Below are 20,993 nucleotides of genomic sequence, written 5' to 3' on the forward strand. Positions count from 1 at the left end.
CGTGCCCCACCAAACAGTCTGAATACCTGAGAGAAGCCTCAGCATGTTTGCTGAGTGGCTGAGAGCAAGTGACTGTCTTTGTGGCACAGCCTGTGCTCGCGCTGCTGGCACTGCAGGGCGCTGGCTCATATAGTGCTGTGTCTTCCACTCCACCTGAGCCTCTTTGCACATGGATGTCTTAACACCAATCTACAGTGTCTTTGGACAATTTGTTTCAGGAGAGGTTTGCAATGCCATCCAAGCAGAAATAAGGCTAGTTGTCCTGGTGAAGTTTTGGAGGATCAGGAGACTCTCCTTGAGCAAGGTGCTGTATTGTGTAGGCATGCCAATTTGTATAAAGTTACTTTCTGGATCTCTGTTCAGGTTTCTGCCAGGCTATACACATACCTCAGTTATCTTTGGGAGATGCTGCTAAGCCTTTCTCTTGAAAAAGAGCTGTTCTCCAAGAACAGATTATTTATTAAAATATTTCTGTTATTTTTAACACTGATCCCGTTTATTTTCACTTCTTCCTTGAAGAATACTGTCATAAAAAATGACCACTAGTAGTTAACTAATGAAAAAATAAAATCTAAGCCAAACCTCTACTCTAAAAACATCTCTTGCCAGCTGTCCTACTGCCACCCAGGACTGTGTTGTTGCTAACAACTTTTACATGAAAAAGCACTCAATACTGAAGTGATGAGTGGCACTCAGGTTGGAAGGGGGATGGTATGAAGATTTTAAGTGGAGTGATGGAAGCACCGTCACTTGGTGAATTTAAAATTAGATATGACAGAGCTTTGAAGAACATGCTATCTGGCTGGCTGGCAACTTAGGACCATAGACCATATTAGGAGATATTAGACCGTACTAGGAGATCAATTTTGTTGGTTTTAGTTCTCCAGTTCCGAGGAATTCCTCTTGACCTCCCAAGCCCAGCAGCTTTCAGAGTGCCCTGTGAGGGGATGGTATCATGCCCTGGATTGCTCCAGGCCAACAGGCTTCACTGGCTTTGTCCTTATAGCTGCAAGTACCAGTTTCCTGGTCTGTGGATGGCTGGTATCTCTAGCAGCGAACAGATGGGTCAAAAAGGAGACAGGGTTTTGAGCAAGGGGGAAGCCTGCCAGGTATTTAAACTTTGGTATTCAGGGTGACTTAGCTGGATTTAGTAGAACAAACAGGGGAATGTTTTGTTTCTGAGGAACTGGCAAATTCCAGCAAAGAAATGGATTTGCTACAATTTTTCCAATCAAGTATACCAGTCATCTAATATAGACATATTCTCTTCCCTTCTCCTATTTCTATGATTCAACATACTAAAATGCTTTGGATGTGCATCCGTGGTTTAAAAAAAAAACAAACACCAAGACTCAAATTTAAGGTTTGGTTACAGTCTCACTAATTCTAGTAGGATTGCCTGGGTGCAACTGAGGTCAGAATTTGGCCTGCAATCAGGTGGATTTCCACGTTTGCTCAGCTGGGGTCTCCCACTTCTGTGTAAATCAGAAATAAATGCATTGAGTTCAGAGGAGGTACTGGTGTCAAACCTGTCATCAGCAGCTGAGTCAGTAAAGCCACAATCTGAACCAGAGACACAGAGAAAGACTGAAGTAAACAAAGGAACCCACCAAAGAACAACTAAACCAATCAGATTTGCTTAATGGTGGTTCAAAGGACAGCAAACACTGAAAAGTCAGCAGCTTTTATTTCAGAGGAATGAGGCAAATGAGAACAAACTATGAGAAAAGAGCAAAAGGAACAGGAAGATTTTCTAGTAGAGGAAAGACAGAAAAAAAATGAGAAAAATCAGAATATTTCACTGGACTTTAAAACCAGAACTGTTTCCTCAAAATGCAAACTCTTTCAAGGGAGACCACTCCCTATCCTAACAGATGTGAAAAGCAGCTTTAGCTTCCCAGGGCAAGGTTTAACTCCATGAAGCTTTTGTTCATTTTTGTTTTGTTTTGTTAAAAAAGACAAATAAAAAAATACCAAACTCATCTTGTAGTAGTATTTAGATTGTTTTACTTTTCTCAGAGCCTGTAATTGTTACTCTTTCAACACAAAAGCTAAACATTGTTCTTGAGTGTTTCAACCTTATAAAGGCAGTCTGAATATGAAAATGCAACCTCTCATCAGAAAAATGAAGTCTCTGTCCAGATTGCTTCATGAATAGCTTCTGTATTAATAAATTGATTCAACATTTTTTCTAAGTACATATAGAGCCTATCCAGGAGGAAAGACATACTAAGGCAATACTTCCTAAAGGTGTTCTGATATGATGAGATATTTGCCATCTCTCAGAAAGAGTTTTAGTACGTAAAATTGTCTGTTGCAAATCATGCCTGCTAACAGAAGCAGCCAGACTATAACAGCCACTCTACACCACCAGCACACAGTCTCTCCAGGGCTGACTTTCAGGTGCCACCTATACTAATAAATAAAGCAGGGCCAGGATACGACATCAAGCACTGGCATGCAAAGCCTGCTTCCTTTAGGCTGCTTTGTGTGCAGGTGCCACACAGAAGAACTGAAGGATGTGTTTGGCAGATAGTGATACTCACCACACACACCCAAGCAGAAAAGGTGACTCTTCTTTAACACACAGACTTGTAAAGTATAAGTATTCATATTCTTATTTACAATGCTGAGAATATTTAAAGGAGGTCTAGTTTGTAGGACTTTCAGATTCTCATAGCATTGGATTAATTGTCTTTCTATTATCATCCATGCTAAAGCTTCAATTCACTTCTGAAAAGAAGTGTCAACTCTGTTTTTGAAAATCCTTCTATCTGGCCTTAGGGCCATCAGGTTCAAAAAATTTGATAGCCCTCATTGGTACTGATACCAAGGAGTTTTTACTTACAGCTGCTTTCAACTTTGCATATGTCTGAAGAAGCTGCTAGGTAGCCCCTGTGAACAGGAGATATTTTAATAACGTGCATTCCTCATCCCTTTTCTATTCCTTATTTTTTTTGAAAGAGAAGTATATTTAGTCCAAAGTCTTGAAGGATCTCGCTTCTTCCAGTCTAAGTAAGTAAGTCAGCTGTTTTCCCTGTGTTACAAAAGAATTAGGTGCTTAAGAGAACTGAGAGTAGAGGGCAAGTGGGTGGGGTCCATGGTGGTCAGGAAGGATGAGGTGGGAGCACCATGAGGGAGCCCAGCCCGTGAACAGATACTGCTTGTGTGAGTGGCAGAGCTGAGGTGGAGAAGGAGTTACTCAGCATGCTGGTGTGATGACAAGATGCCTGACTCCCTGATGGGAAAGCAGCAGAAGTTTGTAGAAAAATTCCAAGAGGGACAATAAGTTGGTCAATGCAACAAAGAGCGATTATATAGCAGTCTTACATGGCCTAAAGGGAGGGCAAGGACAGTGCTAGGAAGGCCAGAATGAGGAGGACAAAGAAATAAGATGCAGTGTTCTCACAGCACAGTCACATATTGACCCCTCATCTTCCATTCACACGCATGCATGCATTATCCCCACACATACGTACATTCAGCTTATATGTGTCTCCCGTCTACTCTGTAAAACAAACCTGGTCTGAAAACCAGATATAAGCCATAAAACAAGATGCTGGTAAATGATGACTGTCAAGGCCTGTATAGTGTCTGGTGACCTATCACTCTTTTCAGTTGTGTCATTGAGCAGTCTGAAAGCATTAAGGGGTGTAGATGCAGAAAAATAAAACAGTAGAGAAGAAATGGGTTGCAAATGGATAGCAAGGATGGAAAGGATAGAAAAAAAATTGTTATCTAGAAGGACAGAGAGTGATTAGAAAAATAGGCAGAAAATAAGAGACTCAGAGTGGAAATGGCCAAGATAATAGGTCTAGGGAAAATCAATTCAAAGCAACTATATTAAATGTCAGGGAGGAAGTTGGAAAGGGATAATATTGAAAATTAGCTAGCCATGATTTAAACAATAAATTAGTGCTGGGTTTATTACACAGAGGTTCTTTTACAGCAGAAGGGAGAAAGAGAAGAGAGAATTAGAGAGTACAAAAAGTCAGTATAATTACAGAAGGCACATACTAATGCAAGGTGGTATCAGAAAAAGAGATGAAAGAGGTCATCCTGATTTTGGAATGTCACCTTTACTCCTGGATGTTGTAGTGCCACAAAGATGTGGATGAAAGGGAGGGAAGTCAGAAAACTGAAAAAAGCATGATTAAAAAAAAAAAAAAAGGCTTAAAGAAAGAAAAAAATTATATGCACTCTGTAAGACAAAAGAATGGGATTAAACAAAGAAGAACAGCTTGTGTCAAGTATTTGAGGAGTATATTTAGTAAACAGCAAAAAGAAAGGAAAGTTGCTCAAGATGTTGGGGGATCTAAGTGAGAGAACATGCAAATATTGATAAACAGCAAAGAAAACTTAGCCCATGGAGTTATCTGCATCATCCATTTAGTAAGTCAGTCATGTAAAATAAGACTGTGCAAATTGTTTGAGAAATGATTGGAGGAAATAGTTTTGTACTTATCACAGGAGCTGAAAACAATGAACTCAATAAATATTTTCTAACTTCTGAATGAACAAATCCAGGAAAGACCCCCAGCACATGAAATGTCACATCCCTCTTAATGTCCATGTTTTTGTTACCTAATCCAGAGAATGGTAAAGTTTCTCTTTTGCTAAGGTGGTGTTACTCGACTTTATTTTTGCTGCTACCTTGCAGTTTGGTTTTGTGCATACAGCTTATGTGCTAGGATTGAGTAGGAAAGTGTGGGGAATGGTAGAGAGAGGACACACAGAGACACATTTCCACATTATTCCAAAGCATTTCTTAGATATTTCTGCTGTAGCCTTTGCATCTAAGGAGCATTTTTTTTTGACTCAGCTGACTATACTTTGTCTATTTTATTCCCCTAAGACATTGATTTTATCATTGTCATTAGTATTCCTGAAACAAAGCTCATCACAGATCTCAGCATCTAGTGGGACTACATGTTTACCTCAAATACAGCATACTGGGAAAACTGGTTAAATGTCTCCACTGGATTTATGAGGTCTGTATTTGATAGCTAAAAGCCATAACATCTGATCTTGGTTTGGAGCAGAAACTGAATGCTGACCAAATCCCTTTTCTCAAGAGGAGAAAAGCTGCTTTCGTCTTGTGAGTGTGTTTGTTCACCTCCTGGCTGAGGCAGAAGCCACAGGAGAGGATGCTATCTTAGAACTTGTCTAACTACAGAGTTATTGAGAAGCACCTGTTGGGCTTAAATTTCACACTCACAACCTGAATTCACTTCTGAGTGTAGACGAGCCTTTAAACATTCACATAGAGTACAACATTTTTCTTCCTTCTGTAACTCACCAGTTAACTGCCGGTTACCTCTGACAATATCGATTTAGACTTCTGGCAAATGTGGGTGAATTTTTGTAGGGCATAGTGTAGAAATAAGTATTTCTGAGTTAAGTAGATTAACACTTTCTCACATGCTAACTCATGTAATGAGCTAATGTAAGATAAAACATGCAAAATCTATAGCAGGGACAAACCCCAAATAAAGGAATTTATTGCTGGAAGGTGTGAAGGAGCAACTGAGAAGAAACACATTTATTGATGTGGTTCCATTATGGGCAACATGTACAACTGAAGCACAGAAAATGTTGGAGGAGTACTGCAAATCTAACCCTGTAGGATGCAATCCTCCAAGAATGTTTTCATCACCTCTGGTACAGGTTTGTAATAGATAACACAAATGGAGCTTGTTCTATGGAATCTGTATATTTACAAGGCTAGGCGGGCAGCGACTCCCTCTAAAGTACAGAGTGGCAATGAGTCATGCACGCCAGTTTCCCAGCACTGCCTGATGGAATCATGGAATTACCTGTTATCCTTTCCATGTGCATGGAAATGCAACCAACAGGTTACTTCTCTGAGCTCCAGATGACTACCAATGAACTTTGTTTCAACACGTACAGACACACAACCGTCCCCAACACACCAGTGTCCTCATTCACACATATCTTCATCACACATTTCCACAGACGGAAATTTCAAACACAAATGTAAAAGACAAATTGGGAAAGACCATTTTGCATGTGTGTGAAGAGGTGGAGAGCAGAGAGAGGCAGAGAAAGATAAGAGAGGGAGGAGTAAACGGTCTTGTTCTGATCTTTCCAAATGCTTGTTGCCCTGAAGGAAAGAGCCACCTTGCTTAGCTTGCTCATGCAGCAAGATGCTTGTATCATGTGAAGGAGAGGAGAGTCTTAACTGAAATGGATGCTTGGAGTGTTTTTCTTTTAATTCCTTGGGAAGTATAACCTTTCTTGAGGCTTTCTGTGGAGTAGTCCCCTTCCCCTATGGACTTAAGACTCATGATACAATCAGTAACATAGCTCTGTGTATTTCCTCTAGCACTCATTTCACAACCTTGAAACTACTCCATAGCCACCCTTACTACTTCTTTCTTCACACGCACATCCCATCTGTCCCCTCAGAAAGCAACTTATTCCCACATCCCCCACCAACAGATGTACGAACAGGGATGGCTGTCTCCCACACAGAAACAGCTGCCATCCACCTCTGTCATCCCTACTCACACGCCGCCTCTTTCCACTGTCTGCTCCTAGTCACCACGAGAAGACACACACATGGCCCCACACCAGCAAACATCTGCAGGGATGCCCAGATGTTCCAGCCTTTCCAAACACATTTCTCTGGCTGTGTCATGGCTACAAAGGAGTCCAGGCGGGCAAAAATACCCCATGTTCTTCACAGTCGAACACAGCTTGGTTGCTCATGCTTTCAACCCCTTCCTGCAACAATCCAGCACTAATTGTACCCATCAATCCTTTTCTCTTTTCCGGGCCAGCTGGCAGGTTGATGCCATTGTTTACTTTTTATTTTCTCAGCGGTTAGGTGGGGAGGAAGCAGAGCGGTTGGAAGCCAGGGCATTACCCTGGGCTACGCTGGTCGCAGTGGGCTGAGCAGGCTGTGGTCTGTGGTTTCAGCCCAGCTGAATCCCAGTGGCCGGGACCACTGGCTGCGGTCATGCGTCTCCCCCTCATGGACAACCGCTTCACTGTCCCCACTGCCCACAACCTGCCTTGGTGGGAAGCTCATCAACACCAGAGGAGAAAGAGGCTTTCTGCTGACTACAGCCAGCTCCAAGCACCACCAGGAAAAATTATCAGGCTAGAGAGCTTGAACTGGACTCTGCAGTGGGAAACCAGTGCATAAAGTGGGACAATGGGTTCCCAACACAGCCCATGGCTGCACAAGCACTAACTGCCTATTAGCTAAGTATTTTACAGGTTACCTATTTTTTTGGCAGGAATTGATCCCTGGAATAAACCATAAAGAGATCCACGAACTTTCATGTGGCTGATGCTACATAAGCTCTGGGTCCAGAGGCTTCAGCTATCAAGCCTAGTGCTTTGGTGTGATCAGAATGTCTTCTGCCAGTGCAAGTCTCACAGGATTACTCACAATCTTATGATCAGCTATGGATGGAAATGAGCACTTTCCTACCCAGTGTAGGACAGTTCTTAAGAAGATACTGAAGCCCTAGGCAAGCCGGGCAATTTGAAAATGTTTGTAGAACAGATCTGAAGAACAGATTTTGTCAATATATGTGATGGTTTTGAAGGGAAAGATGTTCTTAGTGTTTCTCTCACACACAAGATGTATCCTATGTTTTCAGCCTTCAACCAGCTGCACATTACTCCAGTACTGCTTCAAGCCATGGAGAAAGCTAGTTCTTTCTTGTTTCCTTTGACTGACATCTGTACTCCCTATGTGTACTTCAACCCAATGGCTGTTCATCCAACAGCCCTGTTAACTACCTAGTAGCCCTGTTAACTAGTTCTGGAGAAAACTCTTCGCCATTTTGTGCCAACAATAGTATACTGAAGTTTTAAGGCATGAAAATAAGGTGCATTGATATGCCTCCATATGAAGCTGGTGTAAATATTTTAGTTGGACATCCTGGGATTTTCTCACAATTATTCACTAATTCTTTAGAAAAAGCCTGCAGAATCTCTAAAGGAGAGTCTGCCTGCTGTGCACGTCATGCAGAAGGCAAGCACATCTAGCACACGTTCGGTCCTATTGCTACCCACGCACCAAAGCATTTTCTCAGTTAGTCATCTTTCCCTACCCTCCTTCTCAATGCAAACATTGCTTCTTAGCACTCGCAAAACTTAATTCTGTTGTGTGTCTTACATAACTTATTTCAACACAGAGAGTTGTGCCACAAATGCAGTGGACACGTGATTCCTCACTCAGTCTCCAATAGTCATCTTACACATTAGCACAGCTTCCTGGGTGCATGTTTGTAACTTCCACACAGACATATGTCCCTTACAGCAACCCAGTACTCTTACATGCCTCTCACTGCTTTCAGCTTCTTCCTACAGACTGGCTGGGTCATTCTCATCACATGCCTCCCTCTACAACTCTGCCAGTCACATAAGCACAACATTGACTGAACACATCTGTCACTGACCCGCACACAAAACCAGCATCTCATATATCTGTGCACCTATCATCACTGACTGTGTGCATTTACCTGTGCCTCCTACTTGCTCTCCCCTTGGACTTAACTCCCAACATGCTCTCGTGCTGCTATGCATGCATGTATGGCCCCTTGCACACTTAGACAGCTTCCCTTAAACTAAGAGGCAGATAATGACAGATCGCTTAAGCTGTCATAAACTTTTTCCCACTCCTCATCACTATTCCCTCCCCCATAAGCTGTTTTCTTTCTCTCAGGCCCCACACCCAGGTCTGCAATCCTTACCTGTACTTCCCTCATTTACTTTGAGCATGCTGTATGCACAAATCTCTTTTATCAGACACAATTTTTCACTCTCTTCACCTTCCCTTCCACAGCCCTTACAACCAGGCACAAACTGGCAGGTACTTTCCTCGCTTACATACCATGTCAACCTGCATAAGCTTCTCACCCCTCGTAACATGAACTGTCATTCCCTTTCACTTCCACTTCGTGCCTTACGGTTCCTAACAACTCCACTCACCTCCCCATGCACTTCACGCTTTACTTTTGACCTTAGTACAGCCATGTGACTTATACGGCCCTCCAGGTAGTTATCCCTCCCATCCCTTTATATCTTTAGTCATTTCTCCGCTAGCACATTTGTTGCATTCCCTCTTGCTGCTTCACTTAGCTAGTACCTACCACAGAGATATAAGCACATTTGTTATGTCTCTCTTAACAGAAAATAACTCTTTTTTTATTTGAGTATGTGTTCTCCTCCTCCCTGCCCCCCTCATTATTCCTTACTTTCCATTATTTTCCTCAACTGCTTCCCCTGTAACATATTGCCTGTTCTTCCCCTACATTATCCCAACTGCTCAGTAAGGAGGGCAGTTTCTGCTGGCCAAGCCACCCCTGCACCTTTGCTTTCTGCTGGCCAAGCCACTCCTGCACCTTTGCACTACTTTCTCTGTTTGCCTACACACTGATACAAACCCCAATTTCCTCCCACCCTGTCCTCTCTTTCCCTATACCTCCTCTAAGCCACCTTTTGCCCAGGCATCTTTACAGAAAGCCCAGCTCTTCATCTCATACTCATGCCTCCTACATTCCTCATTTTTTTGCATTCTCATGCTTCTCAAGACCTGCCACAGTTCACCCTCCCCCCATGATTTCCATTATCTTGCATTTCCTCACAGCACCTTCACATGTTTTTTTCCCCAGTTCTGTCTCTCCCTTGCAACCAGGCAGCACATGTCTATAGGACTACTCCAGCAGGCTTCCAATCTCCTCTAAAATTTCTCTAAGCAACTACCCCCTCACATACCTTTATGGGTCCCTATACCCTTTTCCCATCACCACACCCTGTCTCCATCCAGCTCATTTTTTCATCCGCATTCCTCTCCTCAGTATGTGTTTCCATCACCATGCAAGCCTTTCCTTTCATACTGTGACACCTTCCTCACAAATACATCCTCGTATCTATTTCTTGACAGAATCAAAGGTGTCTCCTTTAGACGCCCCCCACAAGCATCATGTAGCTGATTATTTTCCATACCTTTCTCCAAATAGACAATAGTTCACATTTTTTTTCCTCCTCCAAACATCCTTTGTGCCCTGTGCTTTCACTTTTCTCCCTTCACTCCCACTCCATACCCTACCTTCCCCTTGCAGACCCTAGCATCCTTGTATGTCTCTTTCATATCCTTACCCAGCCTCCAGTCTGCACCTTTTCCCATACCTCTTAACTGTTACTTCCCTTTCTGAGCTCCTAAACTTTTTTCCACCCACAAAGATCCTCTTTTGCCAGTTGACCTGCAGCAGTTCCCCTTTTAAGCTGACCACCTTTGCATGGCTCACCTGCCCTTATTACCCTGATACACAACACTTAATACATAGCAGTTTATTTTCTCTATGTAACACTTTCCCTCCAGACTCCTTATATCTAACTTTCTATGTACCATTTAGTTCTTCTCTCCCTAGGGGAAAAAAAAAAATCCTAAACCTACATGTATCGTATACCTCAACATATAGCACCCTTCTACACAAAGCACTCCCCTCCTGGCTCTGCTGGTACCTCCTCTTCTTCCCATATTTTGTGTCCACCACCTGCAATCATGTCTAGTTTTCCTCCCCCACCATGCTTACACACAGAGCTCCTGGTACTGACACATGTATCGAAGACCAGTCTTTTTACTACAAGCAGCTGGAACCATGCCGAACACTTTTCCATTCTCTGCTGCTTTTGTCTGCCTTGCCACAAAGTGAGTTTCTCTTTTCATTATTATTAGGTTTTCCTTTTTCTTACATCTTATTTATAGGGGTTTCTTGCACCACCCCTCCACTTACAGGCTTGCACAGATCAGGTATTTCTGTGCCTGAGAATGTCTCTTCTATTTGTCTGGGTATTTTCCTGAAGGCACAATGTAAAGGCAAACTTTACATACCATTTACACTCCTCATGCAACAAATCACATGAGTCTAAGAGTAAGGAGTCCTTTCTGAAAGGTTGTAGCTCATAACAATTGACTGGACCATATAGCACACATCCCTGTCTATTTAAAAAGGGGGGGGCGGGGAGAAGCAACCCCCCTCGCACACACACACACTCATCTCTAAATAACTGGTTTTGCAATATAGAAACCAGAGAATGTGCGCATAGCAGCCCTATTCAATCCAAAATATCCATCTCTCCGGATACTGCATATTTATAGTTCAAGAGATAGGACCAACACAGAGCTTTCCCGTTTATTTTAATGAAGGATTAAGAACTGATCAGAAAACTATCTAAACCATTCAAGGACTTTTTCCCCTCTTGGCTAATAGCAGTTTGGTGTCTCCATAAGGACTCGCCAGTAACTGACGCTTTAAGCTGCATTTCAGCTGTTTAGATGAGAAACAGCTTTCTATTTTGCTCTCTATATGTGCGTCTGTGTTGATTAGTTGTGTGCTGCATTCCTAGAAGGCACTTACCAAACGCTGAAAATTGCAGCGTAAGAATAGTTTTCCTGCCATCCTAGCACAAAGTGAGTGTATCTTTTTCACGTAGACACAGATGTGCAGGGAATCCTTTGATCTCCAGTTCCTCCCAGAGAATTTAGTGTTTGGGTTTGAGGAGAATGGGGATTGATTCAAAGGTCATGAATAGGGTTTCCAGTGTCTGGCACACACAAAAAAAGAAAGCTCCAGTGAAGTTAGTTACCTGAGACAGGCAAGGTCTAGAAATTGGGAATTTTGACTTTGCTTGTCATGGGCTCTAACTTTCCCTGAGGGCAAGCATGCTACGTATGCTGAGGCTGGTTCTTGCAATCCACGCTCAAGATTTGCAGCCCCTTTTGTTATATCCGAAGTTGCTGGTTTCCCTCTTAAAATAAAACCAAGAGTCTCCTTTACTTTTGCCTCTTAAATCAGATTCCTTTAGCACCTCATATTTCTCCTCTGCTGTTTTCTTGCCAGGGATCTGAACAACAGTGTGCAGAGCAGGAGGAGAGAGGAACCCATAGACTAAAGCAAGCTATAGGGCAAGTAGGGGTGGGGGAAGGAGGAGGCACAATGGGAAAGGCAACAACATTTGGGACAGATCTACTGCTTACAAGACCCCCCCCTCCTCCCCATTATACTTCTTTAAAGGACCCCTCTCCCCCCCCTCCCCTCCCCGCCCTCTTAGGACCCTATTAGAAAACGTCAAATTTCCCTTACCGTGGTAGGAGTAACCATGGCATCCGTGTGAATGTTTCCAGAAAAGTCGACATGAAGAGAAAGGTGGATGTAAATATGTTCATTCAAAGTCCCAAAGTTGGTCTGCTTGGGTTGTGCAGAGTTGCTCTATGGGAGAGGAGCCTTAAACTCTGAGTCCCGTGAACATAATCTGCTCGATTATAACAAACCAGCTCAGCCAGATGGCTCTGTGCTCTGCAGATTAACCCCTTTATTGCCATGCTCTGCTTTCCCTACCTACCATTTATAATAAACTTGTCTTGTTGGGGAATTTCAGAGAATGAGGCATTTTTTTGAAAATGACAAAACCATCATAAAGGTCATTTTTTTCCCCTGTGTGCTCTAAAAAAACCATCATGTGCCTATTTTCTTTTTTTTTTTTAATCTGATTGGCAGTTTTATTCCTCTTCCTGGCAAAATCTTTTCATATTATTAAGAACAGTATTAGCACCAGGGAACATTTTAGAGAATTCTTTTGTTAAATCATAACCATCTCTTCCGGACTGCGATTCTCAGAAGACAAGTATTTTATTGCAGGAATGTCTCTGTATTTGTACTCTATATGGTCCATCCATTCCACCCCCTGCCACCCCCCCTGCTTTCCCCCATACTCTCTCTGTCTCCCACATGCACACTTACACACATGCACACGCATACCCTTTGGTCAAACTGCCAGCATGTGTTGCTATTCTTACCCATATTCAGAAGTCATTATAGGACATGTAAAACAGGTGAAATAGAGACACAGAACTAGAATGCCACAAGCCTCTGCTTTCTGCTGCTGGCTCGTCTTTTTTTTTTTTTTTTTTTATTACTTCCAAATCTTAGACAAATTTAATTCTTTGGTCAGCATTTCTGTCAACCAAGTCACTCCCCATGACACAAAAATAAGTGTTGGGAGAAATATCCACTGTTAAGAACAGACCATAGGACAGATTTGTGTCCAGATACTCCTCCTGTTTTCATTTGCAGATTAGTCCATTAAGTAAAGGATGGTCAGTGCCAAAAACATGGAAAGTTCATCAGCAACCAGCAGCGACTGGTTTCCAAACTTTTTATTTAGAGTGATTGCTCACAGAGATGGCTGATAAATTTAGCTGCATGCCTCTAAGTCTCCCTCTAAATTTACATGCTTAAGTCATCTTTCTTTTCTATTTGATTCAAGCATAATTGAGCAAGTCATAACCATAAGAACGTGGTCATATAAGATATGATACAACACTTCAAATCTTAAGAGTCACCAGATTGTTTCCTTAAAGAATACTTCCTTTACTAGCTCATGAAGTTTTTTCTTTTGTTATTTAACCAAGCAATTTTTCCTCTTTCCCCTCCCTGTGTAAGGATGGTTAGCCCTCTCATGCTGTCAAAATATTGTACCATCTTCTTTAAGACATTTTAATCTACCTAGATAGTTGTCACAGTTTTATTGAAATATTTTCAAATGTGGATTGAAACATGGTCGGTGTTGTTTGTTGTGGTTGTCCTTTATCTGACTTTTTTCAACCATAAAATAATCCTATTTAGGGAACTCTGAACTCTGCAAATTGTATCTGTCTCACGAATTCTGCCTGAGTTGCTTATTCCCTCTATCTGCTCAGATGCAGAAGGAAAGAATCATCTTCCACTGTTGCCTCCTAAGAATTTTCTACTAAAACTTGCTGCTTTGCCAATCAAAAAACCACTGAAACCTTAAATAGCTCTAGAGCCTTTTTGTCTTCCCCATTTGGCTGAATGCAGTTTCCACATTTTTAGAGATTTTTCAACTAAGAAGAGGGAATCAGAATTAAATCCTGTCCACCTCAGCCCCAGCACTGTAGTCAGACCTGATAAATGCCTAAAATATGACTCAGCTTTTAATCTCCTGAAGTAGACAAACAGTGCTAGGAACAGAAAATTTTCCTGTGGCTGGTGAATGCTCCCCCAGAGGTAGGCAAAGAGTTAAGCATCTGAAGGCAGCCCTATCTGGGGAACTTCATATTTGCAGCTAGCCCAGCAAAAAACAGGACAACAAGTAGGTTACAAGTAAATGTCCTAGGCAGAGGGGCTGCCTACCTCTGATGGGAGACAAACATATCAGAGCCAGGCAGTTTGCACAAGTTGAGGGGTTTTGCCCTGTACTTGTGTCTGGGTCTGTGGGCAATCAGACACGTTGTAATTTGAGATGTGACACCTTAATCTTGCCAAATATGTGTGCACTGTAAAAAGCATTGTAGACAGGGTGTTTTCACAGCTATAGAAAATGGAGACATGTTTGGTCCTTGCAGTTTTCCAGTCTTTCCTCTAAAGACATTTCTGTTGTTCTGAAGCTGGTTTTTTCTAGATATTTTTACATCTTCACCTGTTATTCTGGGTGTGGGGTGTTTTTAATGCTAACCCTTAACACAAGTGCATTTTTTTTTACACTTTAAATATGTTTCTGAATTTTTGATGAGAAACAATAAAGCTCCCAAATGGTCACCTTATTTTATGTGTAGTCCTTGGATCTGAGGTTCTGACATGGCAAAAAAAAATTGCTACTTTGAGCAAGTCTTTTGTCTTGAAGAATATGAAATATTGCTCAAAGCGTGCTGTAAAAACTCATTTCTAATTTCTGGGGATTTTAATTGGAATAATTACTAGACATTGATCTGATTAATTAGGCATTTGATCAGACTTCAGAATACGTAACATTTTATATACTTTGAAGATGTATATTTTTCTCTACACATTAATAGATACCACTCTAATTCCGTTTGATGTTAAAAAATTGAATATTTATAGGGAAGAAATGCATGTGAGTATGTAAATGGATGAAAATTTTATTGGGTTTAATGCATGCCTTGGATGACTATAAAAGCAGGGAGTTGGGTTTTGCCATTAACCGTTAGCTTTTGCAACAGCACCACTTTGTGGTTGAAGTCCCAAACAGATACTTGAAAGGGGGAATGTCTGTAGGGACACCACATGTACTTCAGCAAGTTTGCGCTATTCCCATGGTGGTTTTGATATACATCAACAAACACACTTACCTGCGATGGAAATATGTTCCAGCCCTCCATTTATGAGATTGTAGTTTTGAAGTAAAGACAAAGGAGAAGAAGTAGAAGCAGAAGATTTTGAACATTTTGTCTAAATAAGAACTTCAATTCAGGAGGCTGTTCGCATTTCAAATGTCAAAATCACTTTTGTCCGAGTTTCCAGAATTTAATAAAAGGTGTGACAACATCTCTAGAAAAGATTTTTCTTTGATATGTGTTGTAAATGTTTTGTTAAAAGTAAAAATGAATCCAAGCATGGTTTTCTTTAATTGGTAGAAATGGTGGTGGGAAAGAATAGGTTATTTTAGAAATTATTTATTTAAACATTATTTAAATACTATTTCAAGAATACTAATGGCACCATTTCAGGGCTGAAAGAATTGTTTAAACCTCATTGACATTGGCCTTCCATACACTTGCATAAGTGCTGAACCTGAACAGTCACGTATGCTCAGATTTGAGTTTTCCATACATTCTTGCACCCAGGCTAAAGAAATGAGAACTATTAAAGAGAAATTCCAAGCAAGATTCACAAATAAGGTCAAATTCGGTTCTGATACACATTTCTTGGAAAGTTGTCTTCTGCAGTTTTTCCTCTTTCATTAAAAAATAATCTGATAAATTCTTAAAATAATTACAACAGCTTATAAAAATTAACATGGTAGATCAAAGATGACACAGTGAAAAACATGTATGCAGAGCTGTAGAAATGCCAAGAGTAGCATGGAAAAAATGCAAGACAATAACCATGAATTAGGGTCACACCCTGAAAGTCATTGCTCTTCAGAGCTATTCTTAAAAGAATATCCTTCTTCACAGAGTTAGCTTTTATGTAGTTCATCTGTAAACCTATATTCTTGACTGAGAATTACCAAAGTGAGATGAAATGGGATTATAAATATAGTATAAATTAAAACAATAAGTAACATACTATTTTGTACCTACTAAGTAAAACTACTAGGACTTTCTTGTGTGAAATATTTTACACACACACAACATAGCAATATTCAGCCAAAGATTTATAAATGTTTTACAAACACTTTTAATTTCTAAGTTTCCTTGATTAATGAGATGTAGGGATCCATACTCATATCAAAATAAAGCTATATATTAAGTAATATACAAGAGGGGACTTCCACTTGGCAACATATAGCTATGTTTTGGCAATAGGGTTATGGATTATTACAAATTTTTTCTACTATACTGATGTGTTACATCACTTATCAGTTTAGCACATATTTTGGACTTGTGTAATATTTGTCTTTTTCTGATGGTATCTAATTTTCCCGGAGACAGCCTTTATTGCAGTAATAATTAAGAATTATTGCAGCAGAACAAGGTTAGTTGATGATAGGCACCATTTCTGGAAACAAACAAAAAAAATCTTCTTTGTAACAATAGGCATATTTTTAGCCTCTACTAATTTGTTATGATTTCCAAATTAGTTGACAGAACTTGCATGACTATCTGCAAAAAAGTAATTTCTTACTTACATAAATGCTAAGAAAAAAAGTCAAATTAAAGCTACATGAAAAAGTTTGGTTCCACTACTTACGCTGGAACTGGGAAGTGGTACCTTCAGTTTTTAGTGATCCTAGATGAGGAAGACCGTATTTGGAATCAGAGCACCACTCTTTTGCAAGGAAGATAAATTCCACACTGGAACATATAAAGAGGTGCCTAGCCTGAAAAATACATAAAGTACTCTGGCAAGACATCAGCTGGAATGCAGGAGCCAGTTCTGACCAAGTTCAAGTCAGAGAAGATCTGGAAAATGACGGAAGCAATGATTAAATATGTAATTTAGTTCAAAACATAACATATGATGAAAAATGAAAAATTGGAATTGTTTACCAAAGAAGAGAGAACTTGCAAGATGTTATGATTGAATACTTCAAGCTTATAAAAAGCTTCTGCACAGAAGAGACCAGCTCACATCCTGAATGACTGGGACATGAACTGATAAGTTGCAGCAAGACAGGTTCAAGTTGGACATGAGGACAAACTGGAGAGCCCAAGCTCCAGAATTGGTTGCCTTGGGCTGCTGTGATGTCTGCCTCATTGAAGGTCCACACCAACAGGGTAAAGAAATCTGTCAGGACCCACAAGGCTGTAACTGAGCCTACACAGGGGCCAGGGAAGGTCTAGGTAGTCTCTCTCAGCCCATCTTTCCCATGACTGTATGACTTACATTGTCTTTGAAAACAAATATTTTCTGGAACATCATGTACTTAGTGCTCTGACCTAGCTTTTGAAGAAAACTCTCCAGTGAAATCCTTCAGGAAGTTTCTTTTAGATATCCATATGCCTTGGTTTGGGACACTAAGGGACTTTATCACTGAGGGAACTGACTGCTACACACAGCAGAGCTGCTTACTAAAACACTAATACACACTAAAATTTCCCCAGCAGGGAGGTAAACCTCAGTACTGTTTTACCGGTTCTGTCTCTTGAACTGATGCTTCTGCATCTTTGAGGTCCAGTAGAACTATAATATCTGAAGAGAGTTGAAAGAGAATGAAGGAAAAGGAGGAGACAAATATTTTTTTTTCAAAATAAAAAAAAAAATAAAAATATCTACCACTAAGTTGAGCAGTTCCAAAGTGAAGGGCCTCAGAGCATTGCTGGTATGCCAACATGGCATCAGCTGTGTCTGTTAAATTCAAGCAGGTAACCCACCACTGAAATGAAAGGCACGGTTCCATGCAATACATCTGATAATACTCCAGACACAGGGAAATGTGTCCTGACTTTCGTGTTTACATTCCTAATCTTAGTGTCAAATATGGGTGTTCTTCTCATTTGTCAGTTTCCCCTACTGGAAGAAATAGGAATAAAGCAAAGCAAAGAAAGGAAGGTAAAATAGTAAAATACTCTGTGAAAAGAAATGCTCCCCAGCCTTGCTCACTCACTTGCAAGCAGCAACAAAAGTTAGTGTAATGATGGAAATACGATTGGGCAATGACATTCTTCATAAACTAATTTAGGTAAGGTTCTTCCTTTTGTTCTGAGATTATGTTTGCTAGAACAGAAAAAGTCTTGATTCAAGGTACAGCTGATGAGGTGTATTTAACAGCAAAAGTCGGCTTTTTAAGTCAGTGGGACATTTCTCAGCACTAGCTTGTATACCCTGTAGTTACTATTTGTGTGTTCTGGCCTTACAAGGCACTTTTATTTAAATTAAAGCAATTTTTATTCAAACTTTTTATCTGATGGATGCTGATGCCCATTTGGCTGAGCTTCTGCATTTTGATTCCCTAAAAGCTTACTGTGAAATCACATCTGCTGGAGGAGGGGCAGGGCAGCAAACACAGCATGGATCAGCTTTCAGGCAGCCTAAAACTGAAAGTCCCATTTGAGCTAATGCAGATGTACAGGCAGGGGGGGTTAAACAGTTCTGGGCCAAACTATACTCTCTGTGAATCCTGGATAGGATATTTCCCAAACTTAGGCAGTACACTCATCTAGCTGCCTAAATACTCTTTCAGGGTCTATAGGCAAAACATTTAATGCATCTGTATTAAGTTTAAGCTCACTGTGTTTGTCTGAGCTAGTGAACTGTTAGGAAGTCCCCAACTTGAACTGGGACTCTTTCAAACGATGGTCTCCCCAGCAGCTGCCAGTCAGGTCTGGCAGCTGGACAGTTCCAGGCCCATCCCCAGCAGGCAGTCGGTGTGCCCCTTCCCTCTTGTAGGCAGGCTGTTAGCACTGACGTGGGCTGCTCCATGCCTGTTGGCCTCGATGCCCAGGAACGCTTAGTTTATTAGTATTAGTTTATTAGTATTAGATGTAAGCAATGATTTCAACAGGGTCTTCCATGCACTGTAGGAGCAGGACCCTAGTGTGAATTCATTAAGGTGCACTATTGGAAGAGTCCCAATTGAGCAAGTGGCATGGGCTTAAGTGGAAACACACAAGTTCAGAGCCTGCTCTCAAGCTCAGATTAGCTCTCTGTATGGAAAGCAAGCTTGAAAAGGCAGCTTCTAGCATAGCCACAGATTGCCCTCTGGAACATGTGGGCCTTCAAGGACCAGAGTCTGGAGGCATCATGCATTGCTGAGCTTAGGTGAGGTATGTGCTGGTGGTCTGCATGCAGTGTGAGAAACACCCATGAAGATAGCTGATCGAGGATGCACTATACTCACAGTCAAGACCACTCTTTAGGAACTGTGTGAACAGGCAACAGAGTTTTTTGCACACTCAGAGCCTTTTTTGATCTCAGTTCAGAGATCAAAAGAAAAAAATAATACCTTTTTTTCATTGCCATGTGTTTCTTTTTTAATGAAGTAAATGGGCAAATGTTTTTTGTCCAGAATCCATCCTTCCCCACTTTTGTTTGGAAGGAGAGGAAGGAAAATTTCAGCCTATAAAGAATCAGGGGGAAGAAGGAAAGAAGCAAAGGCATAGATGATTTTAAAATTTTAATTTCTTCTCAGTCTGAAGACTTTATGGCATGGCACTGCTAGGCTTTTGACCCCAGATCTCATCACAGGAGGAGGAGGGAAAAAAAGAGACTGAATGGAAAAGTCCAGCATGTTCTTTTGATTGAATAGTACTACTGACAGTTGAGGCTGATTGTGCTTCAGGCTGTCCATGCCTGAAATTAAGTTTAAGTTCTTAGTTTGTAACTAACTCTTCTCTCTGCCCTCTAAGGCAGCTCATGCCAAATACTGTTCTGCTATATGGTCATGGCAAATCTCTCTTCCCAAATATCATCGATGTTTAACCCACGCCTGTGGTTGTATAAAAGGTTCCTACTCACATGTTTTGTTGTCTGTTATGTGTCTCATTCCAGTTCTGTAGTCGAGCCATTACTTTATCAAGCACCACCAGGACCAGAATAGCAACTGAGGTTAATGCCCTGCAAGGAAGGAAAATGAAGAAACCACATGTTGAGCAGAGGACAACAGAGAGTGTTTATTACAGCAAGATGAGCATGGTCACACAATTGTCCATGACTGGCAAAGCCTAATGCATGAGTCATGCAAGCTTGGTCACACAAGTAACAATAGGAAACTTTATGGGGCTTTACAACTGTTACGAGGTTGTTGCATGTATGTTCTCTCTAATACACATGCTGTGTTTGATTTTCGTTTTTGCTTTAGTGTTTAATTCAATGCTTTTTCTCCTTGCTGAAAAGTTCCTTCTGAAGGTAATTCCCCAGTATGGATGGCTTCTCTCAGTAACCAGCTGTATTTGTAAAAGACAGGCTCTATCCCTGCAGGCTTTGCTTTTTAGTATAAAGGAAGATATCATAATGTTGTATAATGGCTTGAAATGTGTGTAAGTAGTTGCAAATTAAAGGTATTAAGGACAGTTTTCGTGACACTATCTATAGTCTAAGTATGCATCTTGGCTTTCCCTTAATTATCATGGTCTCTGCCTAAACATTATGAAGTGAATAAGCTGAAACTTTTATCCTGAGAGCAAATAAAACTTTTTTGCATGGCTAGTTCTTCTGAAATTAGAGATTATTCTTGCAGCAAGGCACTAGTCAGTGTTGCAGTCAGAACGTAGCTGATAAAGACAAATATCTGGGTCCCATCAACCCCAAACAAAGAAAACTCCAGGAATTCCTGATTTCTTTATGGAAACATAGCTATACTGGGCTAGGCCCAGAATATTAAACAAATAATCACACATTGAAATTTGTCCATGCCAAACTCCACATAATCAGTGATTAGCTCATTTTCTTCATCGTATCTTGATACCTTCCCTGTATCTTCCCTTCACTTTTTGCAACCTTTACCCTTCTTCCATACAGGACTTCTATCTTTCAAAATATCTCAGGAAAGGAATGGATGTTTTACTGTACCTAAAAAGGCAACAG

The 20,993-nt window shown here is 40.9% G+C and overlaps 1 protein-coding gene across 1 annotated transcript in view; it reads right to left on the bottom strand.

The window, feature by feature from the left end:
• Nucleotides 1-12,286, bottom strand: part of NTF3 (neurotrophin 3) — a 55,067-nt gene extending 42,781 nt beyond the window's left edge. Inside the window, exon 1 of the mRNA XM_009475370.2 lies at nt 12,129-12,286. Coding sequence (XP_009473645.1) covers nt 12,129-12,146 — 18 coding nt within the window. The 5' untranslated portion in view covers nt 12,147-12,286. The remainder of the gene's footprint in view (nt 1-12,128) is intronic.
• Between the last annotated feature and the right edge of the window lie 8,707 nt (nt 12,287-20,993).

The sequence above is a fragment of the Nipponia nippon genome, unplaced genomic scaffold (assembly GCF_047370975.1).
Source record: "Nipponia nippon isolate SJK-2023a ecotype South Korea unplaced genomic scaffold, ASM4737097v1 scaffold_3, whole genome shotgun sequence".
NCBI lineage: Eukaryota > Metazoa > Chordata > Aves > Pelecaniformes > Threskiornithidae > Nipponia > Nipponia nippon.